The following is a 21634-nucleotide window of genomic DNA, read 5'->3' as shown; positions in this document are numbered from 1 at the left end:
CACTCTGGGATGCAGCTCATCTGGTCCAGGTGATTTATCAACCTTCAATCCAGTTAATTTTTCAAGTACAACCTCTTTATTAATACTAATTTTCTCTATGCTTTTACAAGTCTGTTGGTTCCCTAGTATTTCTGGGAGATTTTCTGTGTCTTCCATGAAGACAGTCACAAAATAATTGTTTAGTTTCTCCACCATTTCCCTATTCTCCATTATAAATTCTCCTGTCTTCACCTGTAATGGATGCATATTTGTTCTTGCTAATATTTTCCTTTACACTTACCTAAAGAAGCTTTTACAGTCTGCCTTTATGCTTCTCGCTAGCTTACAGTCATATTCTCTTTTTCCTTTATCAGTTTCTTGGCCATCCATTGCTGGATTTCAAATTTCTCCCAATCCTCGGGCTGACCACTTTTTCTGGCAACCTTATAAGCTACTTGCTTTGAACTAATGCAATCATTAACTTCTTTTTTTAGCCATGGTTGATTCATCTTTCCTGTTGGGTTTTTGGGTCTTAGAGGAATGTATGTTTGTTGTAGACCTTGTAATACTTCTTAAATACTAGCTATTGCCTGTATAGTCAAATCTTTTCATGTATTTTCCCAATCCACCATAGCTAACTTGCCCCTCATACCTTCTAGTTTTCTTTGTTCAGATTTAAGACCCTAGTTTCAGAATGAACTATATCATTTTCAAAGTTAATGTAAAATTCTATCATATTATGGTCACTATTTCCCAAAGACTCCTTTGCAGCAAGGTTCTTATTTAGCCTTTTCTCATTACATAATACTAAATCTAAAATAGACTGATCTCTAGTTGGTTCTTCAAAGTACTGCTCCAGAAACCTATCTCGTACACACGTCAGGAATTCATCGTCCACAGCACTAGTGCTGATTAGGTTTATCCATTCAAATTAAAGTCACCCTTTATTACTGTACTACCCATGTTACATGTACCTCTAATTTCCTGATTTGTACTGTGCCCAACATTACTGCTACTGTCTGGTGGTCCATAAACAACTCCCACCAATGTTTGCTGGTCCTTGCTCTTTCTTAGCTCCGCCCAAACTGATTCTTCATCTTGATCCTTCAACCTAAGGTCCTCTCTCACTAATGTACTGATCTTGTCCCTTATTAAGAGCACTACCCCACCTCCTTTTTCTTTTTGCCTATCCTTCCTAAATGACAGATATCCTTGAAAATTCAGTTCCCAGTTACCCTGTAACCACGTCTCTGTGGAAATCTTGAACTTGATCTCTTAAAAGGGTCAATTGAAATTTCCAAGGATTAAGTTGGTAGATTTTTGTTGGGTAAGGGTATCAAGGGATATGGGACAACGGTGGATAAATGGTGTTGAGGTGCAGATCAGCTATGATCTGAATAAATATTCATGTTCCCTTATTCATATGATTACCACTAGTGTTTTTAAATCACAACTTTTAATGAGATTAAACTTTATTGATTCTCCCATTTCTAATTTCAATCACATAGCACACAGGCAGTGATTTTTATTTTTGAAATTGGAAACTACTTTGGAAGATGTAAAATAAATTGAATTTTGTCCATGGTTTTTGTTTTTTCACCCTCTTTAGCTCTTTGTTTAAAATATGCTAAAATGTTACTACTTTAAAATGGAGGCAACACATTCAGTTAGTCAGCATGCTGGCTCAGACAAAACAGCCTAGATTTTTCACTATTGGGATAGTTAAGACCTGATTGACTAGTTTTTAAAAAATTCATTCATGGTATGGGGGTCACTGGCTAGGACAGCATTTATTGCCCATCCCTAATTGCCCTTGAGAATGTGAAGGTGAGCTGCCTTCTTGAACCACTGCAGTTCATGTGGGGTAGGTACACCAACAGTGCTGTTAGGAAGGGACTTCCAGGATTTTGACCCAGCGACAGTGAAGATATGGAGATATAGTTCCAAGTCAGGATGGCGTGTTGCTTGGAGGGGAACTTGCAGGTGGTGGTGTTCCCATGCAACTGTTTCCCTTGTCCTTCTAGGTGTTAGAGGTTGAGGGTTTGGAAGGTGCTGTCTAAGGAGCCTTGGTAATTTGCTGCAGTGCATCTTGTAGATGGTACACACTGCTGCCACTGTGCATAGGTGGTGGAGGGAGTAAATGTTTGTGTATGGGATACCAATCAAGCAGGCTGCTTTGTTCTGGATGGTGTCGAGCTTGTTGAGTGTTGTTGGAGCTGCAGCCAACCAACAAGTGCAGAGTATTCCATCACACTTCTGATTTGTGCCTTGTAGATGGTGAACAGGCCTTGGGGAGTCAGGAGGTGAGTTACTCGCCGCAGTTCAGTTTCTGGTCAATGGTAACCCCCAGGATGTTGATAGTGGGGATTCCGATATCGTAATGCCATTGAATGTCCAGGGGAGATGGTTAGATTCTCTCTTGTTTAAGATAGTCATTGCCTGGCACTTGTGTGGCGCAAATGTTACTTGTCACTTATCAGCCCAAGCCTGGATATTGTCCAGGTCTTGCTGCATTTCTACACAGACTACTTCAGTATCTGAGGAGTCGTGAATGGTGCTGAACATTGTGCAATCATCAGCGAACATCCCCACTTCTGGCATGTTTTTGACAGACTTTGTTCTGATGAAAGGCCACAGACCTGAAATGTTAACTCTGCTTCTCTCTCCACAGATGCTGTCAGACCTGCTGAGTATTTCCAGCATTTTCAGTTCTATTTCAGATAGTAATATGGTGCTTGTATCCAATTTTCCAAAGTTGTGTAAAACCTTTTACATAACTTCAAGTGCAGACCTGAATGGGTACAGGAAATACAGTAATCATAGGATTGGAAAGCTGTAAGTGAAATTTAGACAGAAGAGGATGATTAAACAGGAGTTTAAGAATATTGGGACAAAGGTTCTGAAAACCTTTCGAAAGACTGGTTGTAGGTCAAGATGCCTTCAGGGTCAAGGAAGTGGAAATGCTGGTATATGAGGTCATCATGAAAAAGGTTGCTCTCAGTGCAACTGCACAACACCACTGGAAGGAACAGCTTAATTTATATATTATATATATTTTTATATACTTAATGTCCTAAAGTGCATTACCGTCAATGGATTAGTTTTGACGTAGGAACAGAAATTGCTGGAAGTACTCAACAGGTCAGGAAGCATCTGTAGAGAGGAAAACAAAATAATGGACAGAATTTTTACCTTGTTGACTCACTTGCAGCGTGGGGGGGAGGGGTTTTGTGGGCTAGCAACGGGTCAGGAACCCAATAATTTGTGCAGTGGGCTTTGCCGTGATCTTTTAACATTGCCATGGCTTTAGCATCCCGCTTCCAAGTTTCCTGACCAGAGTACAGATGTGATGACAAACTGCACCTGTCAGTTGAAGGATTGCTATTTAAAGGGGCCCCAGGCAAGGCACAGCTGACCACGACCAATCTGGGCACACTTGCTGGTACATACTGAAGGGTGCCCCAGATCTGATTAGGCAGCTGAATCACATCTTCAGCAACCCAATGGCTTACTCTATGACTACTCATGCTCAAGTGGCTCTGGTCTGCATCAGTGGTAGGGCCCCTCACAGGTGTCATCAGCCATGTCCTTACAGAGTAGCCCTGGTCCCCCATTAGCCACCTGCTGACTCAGTTTGGAGGCATGAAGATCCATGGGAGATGTGACTGCTGCAGAATGAGAGCATCATGGAGTTCTGAAGAAAGGTCAGACCTGAATCGTTGGACTGAATTTTATGGAGATGACTGAAGTCCCGCCACCAGGTCCGAAACCCCGCTTCAGTGGCTAGCGGGACCAACTAAGTGGCTGCTGCCAGGGCCGCCGCCCCAATCAGAGGGCTGGCAGCTCAGCAGCGCCACCGCTAGCATTGGTTATTGCTGAGGCTGCAGTTGCAGGGAGAGAGTGCCTCAATGGATGGTAAGTGTGGTTGAAGGAATACCAAGGCCTGGCTGGCGGCTAGCAGGCCCTGACAATCGGGCAAAGGTGGCCATGGATTACCCATAAAAGGAGGCCCCCCCCCCCCCCATCCTCTGGAGCCTGCTAGGAGGCCGCCAGGTTTCACTCAGTGTTCTCTTCATGCTGTGGCAGACCTTCCTGACACAGGTAAAATGCCCGCTTAGGTGGGAAGTGACTTTTAATTGGCAACATGTGGCTCAGTTGGCCTCCTGGAGGAGGTCCAAGTTGCCAATTTTCCTGCCACAGGCAAAATGGCATAGCAGTGGGAAAATGTGGGGACCTCTGGAGCTGGAGACACTGCGGAGCATCAAGGAGGGTGAGAGTTTCCTGGATTGTACTTTCCAGAAGGTGGTCAGTCCACAGGCAATAAGAGTTCAGGATACTAGGTGGCTGGCTGTCTGAAGACTAGGAAGAGGCAGGAGGTGCAGGAGTGTGTGCCACTCTCAAACAGGTACTTAGTATTAGAGATTGCTGGGAGTGGCGATACCCTGAAGGAGTGTAGATCATGGCACCAAAGGGCAAGGAACTGTACAGAAGGAAGCAGCAAAGTCCAGAAATGCAGTTGTTATAGGAGTTTCTATAGTCAAGGAGACAGGAAGGCAGTTCTGTAAACCATCATCGTGAGTCCTGTATGGTGGGTTGCCTTCCTGGTGCCAGGTAAAGGATGTCAGAGAGAAGGTGCAGAGTATTTCGAAGGGGGAAGGAAGTGAGCCAGAAGTTGTGATACTCGTTGGTACCAATGACATAGCAAGGGCAGATACTGAAGTCCTGCGGTCAGATTTTCAGGAACTAGGGAGGTTAAGGAATAGGACCTCAAAGGTAGTAATCTCTGGATTACTCCCAGTGCCATTCACTAGTGACAGTAGAAATAGGAAGATAGGGAGCATCAATGTGTGACTTGAAGTGTGGTGTAGGAGGGAGGACTTCAGTTTCTTGGGGCATTGGGACCAGTTCTGTGCAGAAAGCAGCTATTCAAAACTGACGTGTTGGACCTCAACAGGACTGGAACCAATGTTCTCGCAGGGAGATTCACTAGTGATTGGGGAGGACTTAAACTAATTTGGCAGGGAGATGGGCACCAGCATATAGAAGTAGAAAAGAGGAATAAGGTGCATATATGAGTGTGTGGGACAGTATTAGAGAAGGGAATAGTTCTGTATTTGCTAGGAGCAGACTGAGAAGGGCTATGAGGAATGCAAAGACAGAATTACAATGCATGTGTGTAAACGCACAAAGTGTGGTGAATAAGGTTGGTGAGCTACAAGCACAAATAGCAGTATAGGAATATGAAGTAGTGGCAATAACAGAAAGGTAGCTTAAAAATGGTGAGGACTGGGCACTTAACATACAAGATATAAAGTACTCAGAAGAGGTAGAGAAGGAAAAAGGGAGGTGGATGGCAGTACTGATTAGGGAAGATATTGTAGTGTGGGAAAGAGGGGACATCCTTGAGGGAGCAAGGACAGAATCCATTTGGTTAGAGCTGTGGAGCAAATAGGGTATGAGCACACTCGTAGGGGCATTCCGTAGGCCTCCAAATAGCGAGAGAGAGATCGATCGAGGAGAAGATCTACAGAGAAATCACAAAGATGTGCAAGAACAAGAGAGTGGTGATATTGGGGGATTTTATCCTCAAATATCGATAAGGATAACTTTAGAGTAAAGGGTAAGGAGGGGGAGGAATTTTTGGATTGCATTCAGGAAAACTTTCTTGATCAGAACGTTCTCAGTCCAACTAGAAAGGAGGCATTGCTGGACCTGGTGTTGAGGAATGAGGTGGGCCAAGTGGACCAAGTGTCTGTGGGGGAGCACTTGGGTAAGAGTGATCATCATATCATAAGGTTTAGACTCATAATGCAGAAAAACAAGGAACAATATAAGGTAGAACAGCTACATTGGAAGAGGGTTAATTTCAATGTGATGAGAAGGGATCCAGCCAGGATAAAATGGAACCAAAGACTGACAGGAAAAAGTGTAATGGAGCAATGGGTTATTTTTATGGAAGAGATTCTTCAGAAACAGCATAGGTACATTCCAACAAGGGCAAAAGGTAGGGGAACCAAAAACAGGGCTCCTTGGATGACAAGGGAGATAGAGATGATGATGAAACACAAAAATAAGGTGTATGATGCACGTCAGGTAAATTCTTCAAGTGAGAATTGGGCCAAATAGAAAATAAGTTGAGGGGGGAGGTGAAGAGGAAAATAAGACTGGCAAAGAGAGAATATGAGAATAGAATGACAGTCAACATAAAAGTGAACCCAAAAATCTTCTACTGGCATGTAAATAGTAAGCAGGTAGTGTTATGAAAGTGCTTCCATTTTTTAAATTGTTTTTTGAGGACTCGTGTTTTAGAATTGAGGAGATGGATTCATTTACACTTGAGGTTTTGTTTGAAAACAAACCTTTACTGGATGTCACAAACCTTAAGCTAAATAAACAACAGAAGCCTTGGTGGCTTGGGAGAGTTGTTTACAGAGAAGTGTCATGTCAAGATTTATGGTGCTCAGGAGGTTTTGACTTTTTGGTTGGGGTGTGGACTGTTTTGAATGTCAGTTGGGTTTGTAGCCTGCTGAAAGAAACACCCATCTCCTCTTTCTCCACGTCTTTGAGAAATCCTGCAAAACTCCAGTGTGATAGTTAAAATCCCTGATGCCGCATTTCTCCTGAGAAGCTCCTAAAAAGCCTGCCAGATTAATTCTTGACGCCCCCGAAAAAAAACTGCTCCAGAAAAGATCCCAATGACCCGTCTATGTGTACTCGGACGCCAGACTGCATGTCATTTAGGACACAACATGTTTTATCCTTTATCCTTCAAGAATTAACAAGTATTTGGCCAAAGCATTCGTTTTGTCTTTTTTTTTTGTAAAAGACCTCTGCAGAGAAAATTTCTTAATTTTTTTCATCTAACCTGTGTGTGTGTGTGTGTGTGTGTGTGTGTGTGTGTGTGTGCGCGTGTTGGGTATCTAGAATGGAATATCTATTTACATTCATATTTCAAACTGTGTGTTAATGCTTTGCATCTTTACTGGATAAGTCTTGTTTTATACTAAACTGATAATTTTTGTTGTTTATTAAAGAAACCTGGTTTGTACATTTTATTCTGGGATAGAGTAGAGTATATGATTGACTGTACCGGTAACTAGGTAAACATTTAAACATATGTTGTGACCTGTGGAGAACTGGAACTAGAGAAAGACAGTGCACTCCTCCAGCATCAGTCATAACAGTAGTAAGAGGTGGAGTGGGACCTATTATGGACAAAGAGGGTAATATATGCTTAGAGGCACAGCGCAAGACTGAATACTTAATGAGTACTTTGTATCGGTATTTACTAACGAAGAGGAATCTGACAAAATATTGGTAGAAGCGGAGAAAGTAGAGGCAATGGATAGGGGAAAAATTGAGAACTAGGAGGTAGTGGTAAGGCTGGCTATGCTTAGGGTGGATAAGTCACCCAGGTCCGGATACTAAACTATCCAAGGCCCCAAACATTCCTTCCAAGTAAAAAAGCGATTTACTTGCACTTCTTTCAATTTAGTATACTGTATTCGCTGCTCATGATGTGGTCTCCTCTAAACTGGGAAGACCAAAAGCAGATTAGGTAACCGCTTTGCAGAACACCTCTGTTCAGTCCACAAGTGTGACCCCAGCTTCCTGTCGCTTATCATTTCAATTCTGTATCTCAACCTCCATTCTAACTTTTCTGTCCTTGGCCTGCTACAGTGTTCCAATGAAGCTCAACACAAGCTCGTGGAACAGCACTTCATGTTTCAACTGGGCACTTCACAGCCTTCCAGACTCAACATTGAGTTCAATAAGTTTCGATCTCTTCCTCCATTATTTTTCTTTTTTTGTGTTTTTTTTTGCTGGTCCTTTCTGCCCCCACCCCCCACCCCCCAACTTATTTCTTTCTTAATCCCTTTACTTTGTGTTTGGATGGTTGCTATTCTGCTAGTCACACCTCGCCCAGACACATCTTTTGTTTCTTTACCTACCCCATTACCTGTCCCTTTGGCTTAGTAGCATGAAATCTTTTGTCATTTAATCTGTCCTGACCTCCACCCTATCACAGGTCCTCCCTTTTGTTCTTCCCTCCCCCCTTTCACTTGCTCAAAATCTATTACATTTCTAACCTTTCACAGTTCTGATAAAAAGGTCATGGACCTGAAACGTTAACCCTGTTTTTCTCTACACATATGTTGCCTGGCATGCTGAGTATTTCCAGCATTTTCTGTTGTTATTACAAAAAGCAAGGAAGTTATGGTGAACCTTTATAAAAACTGGTTTGGTTTCAGCTAGAGCATTGTGTTGAATTCTGGACATCACACTTTAGGAAGGATGTGAAGGCATTGGAGAGGTGGAGAATAGATCTACAAGATTGGTTCCGGGGATGATGAACTTCAGTTACTTAGATTGGAGAGGCTGGGGCTGAAGTTTGAGAGGAGATTTGATAGAGTTGTTCAAAGTCGTGAGGTGTCTGGACAGAGCAGAGAGAAACTGTTCCCATTAGTGGAAGGGTTGAGAACTGGAGGACACTGATTTAAGGTGGATGGCAAAAAGAAGCAAAGGTGACACAAGGAAAAACTTTTGCACTGCTTGAGAGGGTGGTGGAGGCAGATTCAATCATGACTTTCAAAAAGGAATTGGATAAGCATCTGAACAGAAAAAAATTTGCGGGGCAGGGGAGCAGGACTAGCTGAGTAACTCTTGCAGAGAGCTGACAGGATACAAAGGGCCGAATGGCCTCCTTCTGTGCTTCAACCATTCTATGGTTCTAATTACTTTTGCAAATCAGTCATTGTTGCCTTGTAGGTAACATGGCAGTCAATTTGTGCAAGCAGAATCCTGCAAACAGCAATGTTAATCTGCTAACAGATGATTAGTTAATCAGTTTAGGTGGTGTTGGCTGGGGGATCAATAGTGGCAGGACATCAGGAGAACTCCCCAACTTTTCTTCAAAGAATGCCATGCAATCTTTCATGTCGTCATCAACACACAGACATGTGTCGGTTTAATGCCTCAACCGAAAATGACACTTCTGACAGTACAATGGGCTGAATTTTACAAACCCCCCAACGTCAGGAGTCGTGGCAGGCGGGGTGCTGGAAAATGCATCCGGGAGAGGCCCGCCACAGACCTCACACTGGGAAGGCCGGGCCCCATATTGCCAGCAGTGGCGAGGCCTCGTAGCAGCGTTCCCCCACCACTCGGTGATGAGAGCCCAATTTCAATATGTAAATTAATGTAAATACCTGAATTAATGACCCGTCGCGCTCCTGCTGTCCATCCCAGAGCAATATTTGTGCTGGTGGCCGGCACTCCTGCACTTTTAGATCCCCGTCTGGGGATCTGAGGCGGAACACTGGTGGGGAGGAGGGAGCAGGTAGGTTTTCCATTGCAGGATGGGGGAATCGGGGTCAAACTCATCTGATTGGTGTAGGGGATGGTGAGAAGGGTTACAGTGCACAGTTTATGAACTTTGGGGGGTTGGGAGTGAAGGTCAGGTGGGCAGGGAAGTGTTTAGGGTGGGAGACGGCAAGTAATGCATTGCATGTTTATTGGAGGGGTGGGAGAGGGGCAAATTAAATGTTTTAACATTTTTTTGTAACATTCCTCTTCATAAATATTTTAATTAAATGGAAGGACTCGAAGCCCTTTAAAAAATGGCGTCAGTGCCTGCGCAAAGGCTTTTGATACCATCGCCAGGGATGAACATTCCACCCCCTCCATGTCATCAGCGTGGGTGGTCCGCCCTGGCTATTTAAATGAGCTGCCACGATATTCTGCGATGTTGTTTACATCCAGCGGCAGCACCATGAATTTCAGTCCAATGAAGCACTTCCTCAGTACTGCACTGAGGTGTCAGCCTAAATTATGTGTGCAAATCCCTGGATTGGGGCATGATCCCACCAATCCTATGAGCGGAGGAAAGAATCCTGCCATGGAGCAAAGCTGACATGATTCCCCCCTAGCTCTGCATTGCAGTATGCCTGCATGAGGGAGGAGCCAAGTTTCTGGCCCCATTTGACTGCTATTGTCACTGGATAAACTAGTGCTATGCTGCATGGTAGCTGCAGGTTTCCTTACAACAAATGGCACAGCTCTGTATCTGGCTCTCTTTTGTCCTAGATATGTGAAGACTGTTCCCATTGTCACTGCTTGGTAGGTGTGATTAGGCCTGGACATGCTTTTGGATATATCTTGTCGGTGTGAAATGCCACTGACAGAATAACATACTGTGATTCTTATAATTAGTTAGGAACTTGAATTCCTTGGTAATACCATCTGGTCTGCTGTCATTGGAAAAGAAGCATCTGAAGGCATGAACTGTCTGCCCAAGTAAAGTTGTCAAAGCAAAGTTGTCTGCAGATGATGGTGAGAGCATGCAGCCTGCCCTGCTTGGCATCCAGATAGAGGTTACTGTTATGAAAGTACTTCAATTTTTAAATTTTTGTGAGGATTCATGTTTTAAAATTGTGGAAATCGATTCCTTTGAGGACTGAACTGATTCCGTCGATGCTGGACTTTGTTTTTTTAAAAAAGGTCACTGGAAGGACTTTGTTTAAAAACACTTACTGGAAGTCACATGTCTTCAGTTAAGTAAACAGCAGGTGCCTTCTGACTATGGGAGCTGTTTACAAAGAAATGACGTCAAGATTTATGGTGGTCAAGAGTTGGTTTCGTTTTGGCTTGTTTTGAGAATTGTGGGGGAGCGGGGGGAGGGGAGGGGTTGTCAGCCTGCTGAGAGAGAAGTCATCAGTTCATCTTTTCTCCACCTCTCTGAGAAACCCTGAGAATCTAGTGTGTGATAGCTGAAACTTCTGATGCCGCATTTCTCCTGGAAAGCCTGCCAGACTAACCCTTGAAGAGACATCGCTTGAAGAGAATTCCTCCAAAAAGATCCCAGTGACAGCTGTCTACGAGTATTGGGACACCAGAAAAGGGACAACTGATATAATTCCCTATCTTATCCTTTTCCTTCAAGAATTAACAAGTATTTGGCCAAAGTATTTTTTTGTCTTTTTTGTAAAAAGATCTCTGCAAAGAAAACTTCTTTATTTTTTCTTTAAGCAGTGTGTGTGTGTGTGTTGTGCTAAGTTAGAAGGGAACTTTTATATTTCAATCTGTGTTAATGCTTTGCATCTTTACTGAATATGTCTTGTTTTATAATAAATTGATAATTTTGTTGTTTATTAAAGAAACCAGGTTGATGGATTTTATTCTGAAATAAAAAGAGTATATAATTGGCCATATCGGTAACTGGGTAAACATTTAAATAAATGTTGTGACCTGTGTAGAATGGAACTAAATAAAGACAGTGCACTCCTCTTGCCTCGGTCATAACAATACCTACAAAGTTGAGGTTACCCCCTCTCTTAATTTTCTGCTCCGCTCTATTTGAGCTCATAGCCATAAAACCCTGATGAATTTTATAGATTTACTAGCTCTCACGGCCGCACCAAGCATTTCTCAAGCAACCTGCTCACCTCTACCAGCTTTCATGGTTTTGTCCCACCAGGTCTCTGCTAAGCACTAACTGTTCTAACTCTTCCTTTTCCCCAACTCTCCCACCTACTTTTTTGCCTAGGTAGTACCTGTTCTCCTGGCCACTCTATCTGATTTTCTGCTCAGCTCTCATGGTTTTGGTCTCAGCTCTCTTCTCAGCGCTAGCTGTTCAACATATGCAAAGCTACCTCCTAAGTGATCTGGTATAAGGAAGGACATATGTTGATCTTATTGAATGCCGGAGCAGGTTCAAGGGGGCATATGGCTGACTCCTGCTCCCATTTCTTATGCTCTTATAAATTCTATAAAATCTATAATATATAAAGCTATAAAACCAATTTTATTATAAGTGAATTAAAAGTGCCAACTCTGATTCAAGCCTCCGAGTCAGAAAGTTGTGGGTTTGAGTCACTCCAGGACTTGAGCCCAAAATTAAGGCTGACACTCCAGTACAGTACTGAGGGAGTGTTGCACTGTTAGTGGTGCCGTCTTTCTGATGAAACGTTAAACTGAAGCCCCATCTACCCTCTCAGGTGGATATAAAAGGTCCCATGATGCTACTTTGCAGAAGAGTAGGGGAGTTATCCTCAGTGTCCTGGCCAATATTTATCCCTCAATCAACATCAAAAAAACAGATTATCTGATCATTATCACATTGCTGTTTGTGGGAGCTTGCTGTGCACAAATTGGCTGCCACATTTCCTATATTACAACAGCGACTGCACTTCAACAAGTACTTCATTGTCTGTTAAGGCCTTTGGGACACCCTGTGGACATGAACAGAGCTATATCATTACAAATCTTTCTTTTTAAAAGATTGATTGTTTCAATCCTGTAGGTGCACAATGATTTGCTAATAGATCTCACTTTTTGTCTTCACTTTTTTGTGGTTATAAAAATTAAATAGTTGGCTAGAACTTGTGTGAAATCTGTACTGAAATACAACTTGTACATATAAATCACAAATTTTCATTCCAACAACTCATTTGAAAAGTGCTGACTATTGCTCTAGGGTCTTGCTTGGTCTGTACATGTACCCCACAGTCTACAACAGATGTGTTGAAGTAAAGGCTACATTCTTTGAACATGTGCATACGTGACAAATGTAAAGTCTCTGACACTGCTATTATCGATTTGGGTGGAACTTCCTCCAGGACTTGTTAAGGAGAAACTTTGCCTTCTTAGCCACAAAAAGTAGTTTGGTAGTTTAAAAGAAATATTTTGGATTCCATGTTGAAGAGCATTATAAAGTGGATTAGGATGATTTATATTTTTTTCCTTTTGAGACTCAATACAGCCCAAAAATAATTGATGAAGATTGCTTCCTGACAGATGCTGAAGCTTTAAATTAAAAGAAAAATCAGACAGCTGTAATCTAGCCATTAACAGAAAAGATTCCAAAGGCCTACATCACTGCTAATCTTGGAATTATTCAAAAAAACCTAAACTGAGTATGTGCAGACTGTAGAAATACCTGGTACAGCATCTTTGAGGTGCTAAAGACAGCTGTATTGTTGCGATCCCTATACTTTCCAGGATCAAATTTCACAAAAGCATCAAAAATAGTTCAAAATCCAAATTTGTAAATAAAATGTATTTGACATTGCAGTATTTACAACTGCTTGTATGGTTGACTGGACCACATTGCTCATGTGGCGGACTCTGGAAAATAACATGGAAATTACATGTCCGTTCGAAGTCTAATAACATATTAGAGCTGTAGTACCAGACGGTGGGAAAAGGGGTGGAGGTGGGGGGTGGGAGGTAAAGAGTGCAAAAATTCTGCAAATTAAATCAAATCTTTCATATTCTGTAGATGAGCAGAGAGACTTAGGAGTTCAGATATACAAATCCTCAAAAATGAGAGGACAATTTGATGTAGCTCTTAAGAACACACGTGGAAGGCCAGGTTTTGAAAATAATGATAGCAAATACAAAAGCAAAGAGGTAATGTAACTGCTAGACAAATCACAGAAGTCCAAAACTGCAAAATTATTGGCCAGGCCACATCTGGCCATCTTTGGCCCATCACGATGAACCAGAGGCTGGCTGCTGGCTGATAAGGAGCACCCACTCTATACCTTGCTCATCATTCCCCTCCGCCACCTGGCCTTGCGAGGACAGCACTCCGACAATGAAAGCCATGAAGCAACCAGGAATGTCGTGGAGCAAACCATCAGAATCCTGAAACAACTGCCTGGACTGCTCGGTGGGAGCCCTCCAGTACTCACTGGAGCATGTCTCCAAGTTTGTGATGATCTGCTGCATCCTCCACAACCTTGCTAACATGAAGCCACAGCCTTGGCACCAGGAAGATGAGGAATAAGAGGAGGAAGGAAGGAGGCATCCGGGATCCCTTTGCTTTAGAAAAACTACCCGTATGCGGATACTCATCAGACTCCAGATTGACTGAGATGTCATCCCCACATTACAGTTGTTACACAATTCCCCACCTTTCAATCCATCTGCCACATACTTATGACAATACTTGGAAGCATGTGAACTCTTAGGAGGATAGTAATAAACTTCAAGAGGACATAGACAGGTTGATGGAATGGGTAGACACATGGAAGATGAAATTTAATGCAGTGAAGTATGAAGTGATACATCTTGGTAAGACGAATGAGGAGAAGCAATATAAAATAAATTCTAAAGGGGGTGCAGGAATAGAGAGACCTGTGCAAAAATTATTGAAGGTGGCAGGGCAGATTGAGAAGGTGGTTAAAAAGGCTTTATAAATAGAGGCATAGAGTATAAAAGCAAGGAAGTTATGAAGAACCTTTATAAAACACAGTTCGGCATCAACTGGAGCAGTGTGTCCAATTCCGGGCACCACATTTTACGAAGAATAAGAGGTCGTCTCATTGAAACATGTAAAATTCTTAAGAGGGCTTGACAGGGTAAATGCTGAGAGGCTATTTCCCCCGGCTAGAAAGTCTAGAACTAGGGATCATAAACTCAGGATAAGGGGTTGGTCATTTAGGATTGAAATGAGGAGAAACTTCTTCACTCAGAGGGTTGTGAATCTTTGGAATTCTCTACCCCAGAGGGCCGTTGATGCTCATTCCTTGAGTTATATTCAAGACTTAGATTGACAGATTTTAGGACACTAAGGGAATCAAGGTATATAGGGATAGGGCAGAAAAGTGAAGTTGAGGTAGAAGATCAGCCATGATCTTATTGAATGATGGAGCAGGTTCAAGGGGGCATATGGCTGACTCCTGTGCCTATTTCTTATACTCTTATAATAAAACTGATTTTATCTAAATTTATAAGTGAATTAAAAGTGTTAACTCTGACTCAGTTGGTAGCACTCTCACCTCTGAGTCAGAAGGTTGTGGGGTCGAGTCACTCCTGGACTTGAATTAAGTCTGATACTCCAGTGCAGTACTGAGGGAGCACTGCACTCCTGGAGGTGCCATCTTTCAGACGAGATGTTAAACCGAGGCCCTATCTACCCTCTCAGGTGGACGTAAAAAATCCCAGGACATTAATTAGAAGAGTAGGGGAGTTATTCCCAGTGTCCTGGCAAATATTTATCCCTCAATCAACATCACAAAAACAGATTATCTGGTCATTATCACATTGCAATGACATAAAGACTTTAGAAAGAGTGCAGAAAAGATTCATGGGAATGGATTTCATTATGTGGATAGACTGGAGAAGCTGGGTTTGTTCTTTTTTGAAAAGAGAAGGTTCGGAGGAGATTTCATAGAGGTGTTCAAAATCATGAGGGTTCTTGATAGAGTAGATAGAGAGAAACTGTTCCCATTGGCAGAACAGTTGAGCACCAAAGGACATTGATTTAAGGTTATTGGCAAGAGAAGCAACAGCTTATGCAGCGAGTGGTTAGGACCTGAAATGCAATGCCTGAGAGTGTGCTGGAGGCGGATTCAATCATGGCTTTCAAAAGGGAATTGAATAAGCACCTGAAGAGAAAAAACCTGCAGGGCTACAGTGAAAGGATGAGGGAGTAGGACTAGCAGAGTTGCTCTTGCAGAGTGCCAGCATGGACACGACGGGCTGTATCAATCTAGATTAATTGGTTTGGCCACAGTTACAATATTGTGTTCAATTTTGGCCACACACTTTAGGAAGGATATCAAGGCTAAGGTGAGGGTCCAGAAGAGATTCACTAAGATGTTATCAACATCTTTTGTTGTGAGGAGAAATTGGGGCTCTTGTAATTCACTTCATGTAATGTCAAGAAACAACTTAGTTCACTGTAGACAGTAAAGGTTAAAGGCCCAGAAAACAGCATACAGTGTTTAAGTCCTCTGCTCCAGAACTAGCCACACCTCTACCCAGGCTGATTGGTACAGCTATAACACTGGCATCTATGTGACAATGCAGAAATTTGCCCAGATAAGTTCTGTCTATTCAGGACAAATTAAACCTAGCCAATTATCGTCCTACTCTCAATCATCAGCAAAGTGACGGAAAGAGTAGGGCGGCACAGTGGCGCAATGGTTAGCACCGCAGCCTCACAGCTCCAGGGACCCGGGTTCGATCCTGGGTACTGCCTGTGTGGAGTTTGCAAGTTCTCCCTGTGACCGCGTGGGTTTTCGCAGGGTGCTCCGGTTTCCTCCCACAGCCAAAGACTTGCAGGTTGATAGGTAAATTGGCCATTGTAAATTGCCCCTAGTGTAGGTAGGTGGTAGGGAATATGGGATTACTGTAGGGTTAGTATAAATGGGTGGTTGTTGGTCGGCACAGACTTGGTGGGCCAAAGGGCCTGTTTCAGTGCTGTATCTCTAAATAAAAATAAAATAAAACAGTGCTATTAAGTGGCACATACTTACCAATAATCTGCTTACCGATGCTTAATTTGGGTTCTGCTATGACCACCCGGCTCCAGAGTTCAGGACAGCCTTTGCCCAAACATGAACAGAGGAGCTAAATTCTAGAGGTGAGGTGAGAGTGACTGCCCTTGGCATCAAGTTACCATTTATCCAGTGTGGCATCAAGGAGCCTAGTAAAACTGAAACCTATGGGTATCAGGTGGATATTTCGCCCGTGGCTGGAGTCATACCTAACACAAAGGAAAATGGCTGTGGTTGCTGAACGATTATCACCAACGCCCCAGAACATCATTACAGGAGTTCCTCAGGGCAGTATTCTAGGTCTAACTATCTTTAGCTGCTTCATCAACGACTGTCTCCCCATCTTAAGTGGGGTTGTTCACTGATTTCACCGTGATCGGTTCCATTCACAATTCCATAGATAATGAAGCAGTCCATGCCCACAAGCAGCAAGACCTGGACAACATCCAGCCTTGGGCTCATAAGTGGCAAGTAACATTCATGCCATACAATGTCAGGGGAATGATCATCTCCAGCAAGACAGAGTCTAACCACCTCCTCTTGACATTCTGGCATTACAATCGCCAAATCCCTCACAATCAATATCCCGGAGCTCACCATTAACCAGGAGCTCAGTTGAAGTAGCCACATAAACACCACGGCTGCTATAGAAGGTCAGAGGCTGGGTATTCAATGGCAAGTGGCTCATCTCCCAACTCCTCAAAGCCTCTTCACCACCTATATCGCACAAGTCAGATGTCTGATGGAATGCTCTGCACTTGTCTGGATGAGTGCAGCTCCAAGAGCACTAAAGAAGCTTGACATCATCAAGGACAAAGCAGTCTGCTTGATTAGCACCTCATTCTCTAGCTTAACCATCCATCACCTCCACCACCAGTACACCGAGGCTTCAATGTGTATAATCTACAGGATACACTACAGCAACTCGCCAAGGCTTCTTTGACAGCCACTCCCAAATTGCAAACTCCACTACCTAAAAGGACAAGGGCAGCGGGTGTATGGAAATCCATCACTTCCAAGGTCCCCTCCAAGGCACACAACATCCCGACTTGGAAATTCACCGTCACTGTGTCAAAGCCTTGGAGCTCCCTACCTAACAACACTGTGGGAGTACCTTTAGCACATGGACTGCAGTGGTTTAAAAAGGCAGCTCGACCACCTTCTCAAGGGTAATTAAGGATGGGTAATAAATGCTGACCTTGCTAGCGATACTGATACCCTGAAAATGAATTTTAAAAATTAGGCCAATGGGAGGTATGATAGAGGTGTTCAAAATTACAAATTTGACTAGGGAATAAATATTTCTACTGGCCTGCGAGTCAGTAACTAGGGGACATAATTTAAGGTCAGCACTAAACGAATGAAGAGAGAGGTTAGGAGACTTTTTGGTTGATACATGCAATGCCCTAACAGAACAAGTGGTGGCAGCAGAACCCATAACAGCTGTTTTAAAGATAGTGGATAAAAAGATTTAAAGAGTATGGGGAAGACCAAGGGAATGGGGCCATGTAGAGAGCTTTTTCAAAGAGCTGGCACAGGCACAAGTGGGCTGAACAGCCTCATCTGTGATATAAAATTCTATAATTGGATGATTCTGTGTTCTTGGGATTATGAGAGCTCAGGTAGGATCCATGGGCAAGGCTGATCACTCGTCATATGAAACATTTTATGGTAATAGTATCCACTGTCGCAGTTACATTTAAGTAGGAATAAAAACACATTTATCGTAGAAAAAGTAACAGCTTTTTTGTTCTAGCAACTCATAAAATGAACAGATTCAATTTAATCTCACCCTTTCAAAATATTTAGCACACTTTTGGACAAAATATTTATGCAGAGATTAGATGAAAAACAACAGAGAGAATTTACGTACATATTTGCTGCACAACAACAACATTTTAAATCAGACAAACCAATCTCTTACCAAAGGTTTCAACTGTGCAACTTCCAGCATTTCCCACAATTCCTCATCGCTGTGTACTGAGTCTGGATCCAGATTGAATCTAGATGTAAATCAGTATATATGGCGCATTTCAGCAAGCTGATCAAAATTCAAGAATAAATTGTAATTTTATGACTATTTTCTTGTGTGCCTTGTGATACCGCTGCAACTGCCATTCATGATTTACCTGATTGTGCCACTGAACAGAACAGGATCCTGGGGAATTATTGAGATTGCTTTCCTTAAATGGTCCAGTGTGACACAGGAAATATCTAATCCATCAACCTTTATATAGCCTGCAACAATAATGACTATCATAATTAACTGCTCAATGAACAAAATCTGGATAAACAACTTGCATGAGGGTGTCAAAAGAAGTAACCCACTACAAGCAATATCACAACGGCAGAGACCTGCACAATACAAAATATCAGATATCGAAAATCATGGAAGTACAGAAAATCACATAAAATGTAATCCATGCAAATTTATCAAGAGCAGCTCATATTCTAATGCCCCTAGGAATGTTATTGAATATGTACTGGGTGTATTATAAGCTCAATGTTATAATTTGTAAAAGTTTATTATAGATGCTCCAACTAGGTGGCAGAGGTCTTATTGGATTGAATCCATAATTTACTAGGAGTTTGATTCATGTAACTTACTCTGATCACCAAATCATGGTACCTTCTATAAAACAGAATCTGCATCAGACCACTGAACCTCTTCTAAAACCAGGGATTCTGTTAATACATCTGTTGCATTACAAGTCATTTCTCATCTGCCTCTACCTCAGTCCATCTTCAATTGAATCCCTCATCCAAGCCTTTGCCATCTCCACATTTGTCAATTCCATGACCTCTGGATCAGCCTCTCAACCACCACTCTGTAAAATCAAACTCATTCAAAACTCTGCTGCCCATATTCTGTCCCACACCAGTGCTGCTTACCCATCATCCCTGTCCTCATTGACCTCCTTTGAGGTGCTTGAGGGCCAGTAGCCAAAGTTAAAATGCTTATCCTCACATTTAAATGCCTTCATGCCCTTTCTCCACCCTTTCTTTGTAACCTCCTCCATCCTCATTACATTCCCAGACTCTCCATTCCTCTAACTGGCCTCTTGTGCAACCTTCCCTTGCCACAACATTGGCAGCCATATTTTGAGCTGCCTGGGCCCCACACTCTGGAATTACAAGCCTAAGCACTTCTGTCTCTCTACTTCCCTGTCTCTCTACTTCCCTCTCTCTTTAAGACCCACCTTAAACTCAAGCTATTGGTCACCCCTCCTAATCCCTCCTCCTTTCACTTAGTGTCTTCTTTTTATTATGCCTATGTGAAGCACTTTGGGATGTTTTTCTATATTACAGGTTGTACATAATGCAAGTTGTTCTGTTGTGACCCTATTATGCTTGATTTTCCCTTTTTCTATCTACTTCTATCAACGCCACCAATCTTTTACTGGGAACACTGAAAGACTAGGACACAGTGTACTGGGATGTAGACAGTGGTGGATCCATGGCAGTTACTGTAAAGCTTCATGTAATCTGGCTGATTCTAGCTTCTAAAAATGATAAATTTTATGAAATTTGTACAAAATCTATAGGGCATTTTGGCTATACTACAGTCAATCAAAATCCCATAAACAAGTTTGCAACATTTAAAAAATAGTTCCCAGTTTATGCAGTGTGTTAAAGCATCATTACACAGTCCTGCATCGTGCTGGGATGAGGTTTGATCATCAACATTGGAAGATTATGTTGCCAGTCTTTTATAAGATTGTGACTGGAGTGGCACTATAGGAATTGTAGTGCCAAAGGCTGGTCTCTAAATTTATACCTGGATCACAAGAGTTACTGCAATCACACCTCAGTATTCTATATCAACCCAAAAAACAGTTAATTAGCTGCAGCAAAGGTTTCCTCAGAAGGTTCCTCCCCATTGCTTGTGGCGCTCTGTCACTGACAGTTGTATTGCATGCAACTCTAGCAAAATTTCAAATATGAGGGTTGATTTTAAGACCTCAATAAAGTTGAGTTAGAAATAACCAGCTTCCAGTACAAAGTAGACTGTAATTCCAGTTACTTCATTTGAGCATAAAGCATGGGCTTCTAGTGCAGCATTGACCTTCCCAGGGTGAGATTCCCTTTAAGGAATTCCAATGTTGCCTCTTTTTCGGAAGAGGGAGAGCAGTTCTTGACAGGATAAGGTAGATGTAACTCTACCTCATATTTTGCAAACGTACCTGTCCTTCCCCTGGCCCAATTTATTGGCCTGCACAGTTCTCCTGGACATGTTAGAGGAAACCTGTCTTTGGTGCTTCCATTTGATGAGTGGCTGTCACATAGGTACGCTATCTCCTGCAGCCTGAACTGCATACAACTTGTAACCTAGGGACAACTCTTCCTGTGGATGTCAAAGTTACTACTGCATTTGATTTTACATTCCTAAACAAAAAATTGCCAGTTGGCTGTCCACAAGTCCACAAAGGCTTTGTTTGCAAGTAGAAACACATTCATCACCTTCCCTGGGGAAAGGAGGCACCAGGGTTCTGAGATGCAGAGGGCACTCATGTACTGTACTGTTCATTGAGCTTGGCTGCCACCTCCTAACAGGTATGGTGATCTCTGCTGAGAGTTCCCATTGGTGCCAAACTAGACAGTCCTCTTCAATTAGCAGCACATTCAATTTTCTAGCTATCAAACAACGATTAGATGCTACATCGCACTACCACTTGCCCACTGACTTCATTTACTGTCTTCTACTTAATTTTTGCATGGTCTTCATTTTCCGCTGCTCCCAGTGGCTTTTGCAAAGATAGACAAACATTTAAAATTTATTTAGCCTTAATTTGCCTACACATACAGCCACTTACATTTATGTGGGTACACAGACCTGCATGCCTGATTATATGGCCCACATCCCTTGCTCACAAGGTTTGTACTATAAGTGAAGTCCTGCAAAATTGTGGAGGTACATAATGGGCTATGATGAATTTCTGACAACTAGATAGGGATACCATTCACTATTGAAAATTTGTTTCTTCACTGTCCTATTTATCCTTTCCGCAAGGACAAGGTGCATTTCCAGTTTAAGTTAAGGCCATTCACTCTATATAGCCGCTCTGGCCCAAAAGTGGTCCCAGTGTCCCAGGAATCTGAAACATTAAGTTCTGCAACATTCCTCTAGCCACACGTTGACAATTCTAATCTTTCTCTCCCTGTCTGTTACAGTGTATGGCACTGGCAGTAGTCTACTACGGTCAACAATGCCAAGGCCTTGGAGAGGGTGAAGATGTGATTTACCTGAGTGATACAGGATAAGGGACTTCAGTTATGTGGAGGGACCAGAGAAGTTGGATTAATCTCCTTAGAATAGAGAAGGTTAAGGGACGATTTAATAGAGACATTCAAAGTTATAAGTTTAAAAA

General features: G+C 42.5%; 1 protein-coding gene across 10 annotated transcripts in view; it reads right to left on the bottom strand.

Moving 5' to 3' along the window:
- The window catches only part of LOC137370030 (ATP-binding cassette sub-family C member 9-like), a 363176-nt gene that overhangs the window by 13391 nt on the left and 328151 nt on the right, over positions 1-21634 (bottom strand). For all 10 annotated transcript variants that reach the window (XM_068032031.1, XM_068032023.1, XM_068032028.1 and 7 more), the window contains 2 exons: positions 18395-18503; positions 18190-18268 (listed from right to left, as the gene is read on the bottom strand). In XM_068032031.1, the coding sequence (XP_067888132.1) occupies positions 18190-18268; positions 18395-18503 (188 nt within the window). The remainder of the gene's footprint in view (positions 1-18189; positions 18269-18394; positions 18504-21634) is intronic.

The sequence above is a fragment of the Heterodontus francisci genome, chromosome 5, assembly GCF_036365525.1.
Source record: "Heterodontus francisci isolate sHetFra1 chromosome 5, sHetFra1.hap1, whole genome shotgun sequence".
In the NCBI taxonomy this organism is placed as follows: domain Eukaryota; kingdom Metazoa; phylum Chordata; class Chondrichthyes; order Heterodontiformes; family Heterodontidae; genus Heterodontus; species Heterodontus francisci.
The sequence above is the reverse complement of the archived record's forward strand: the minus strand, read 5'-3'. Positions and strand labels throughout refer to the sequence as shown.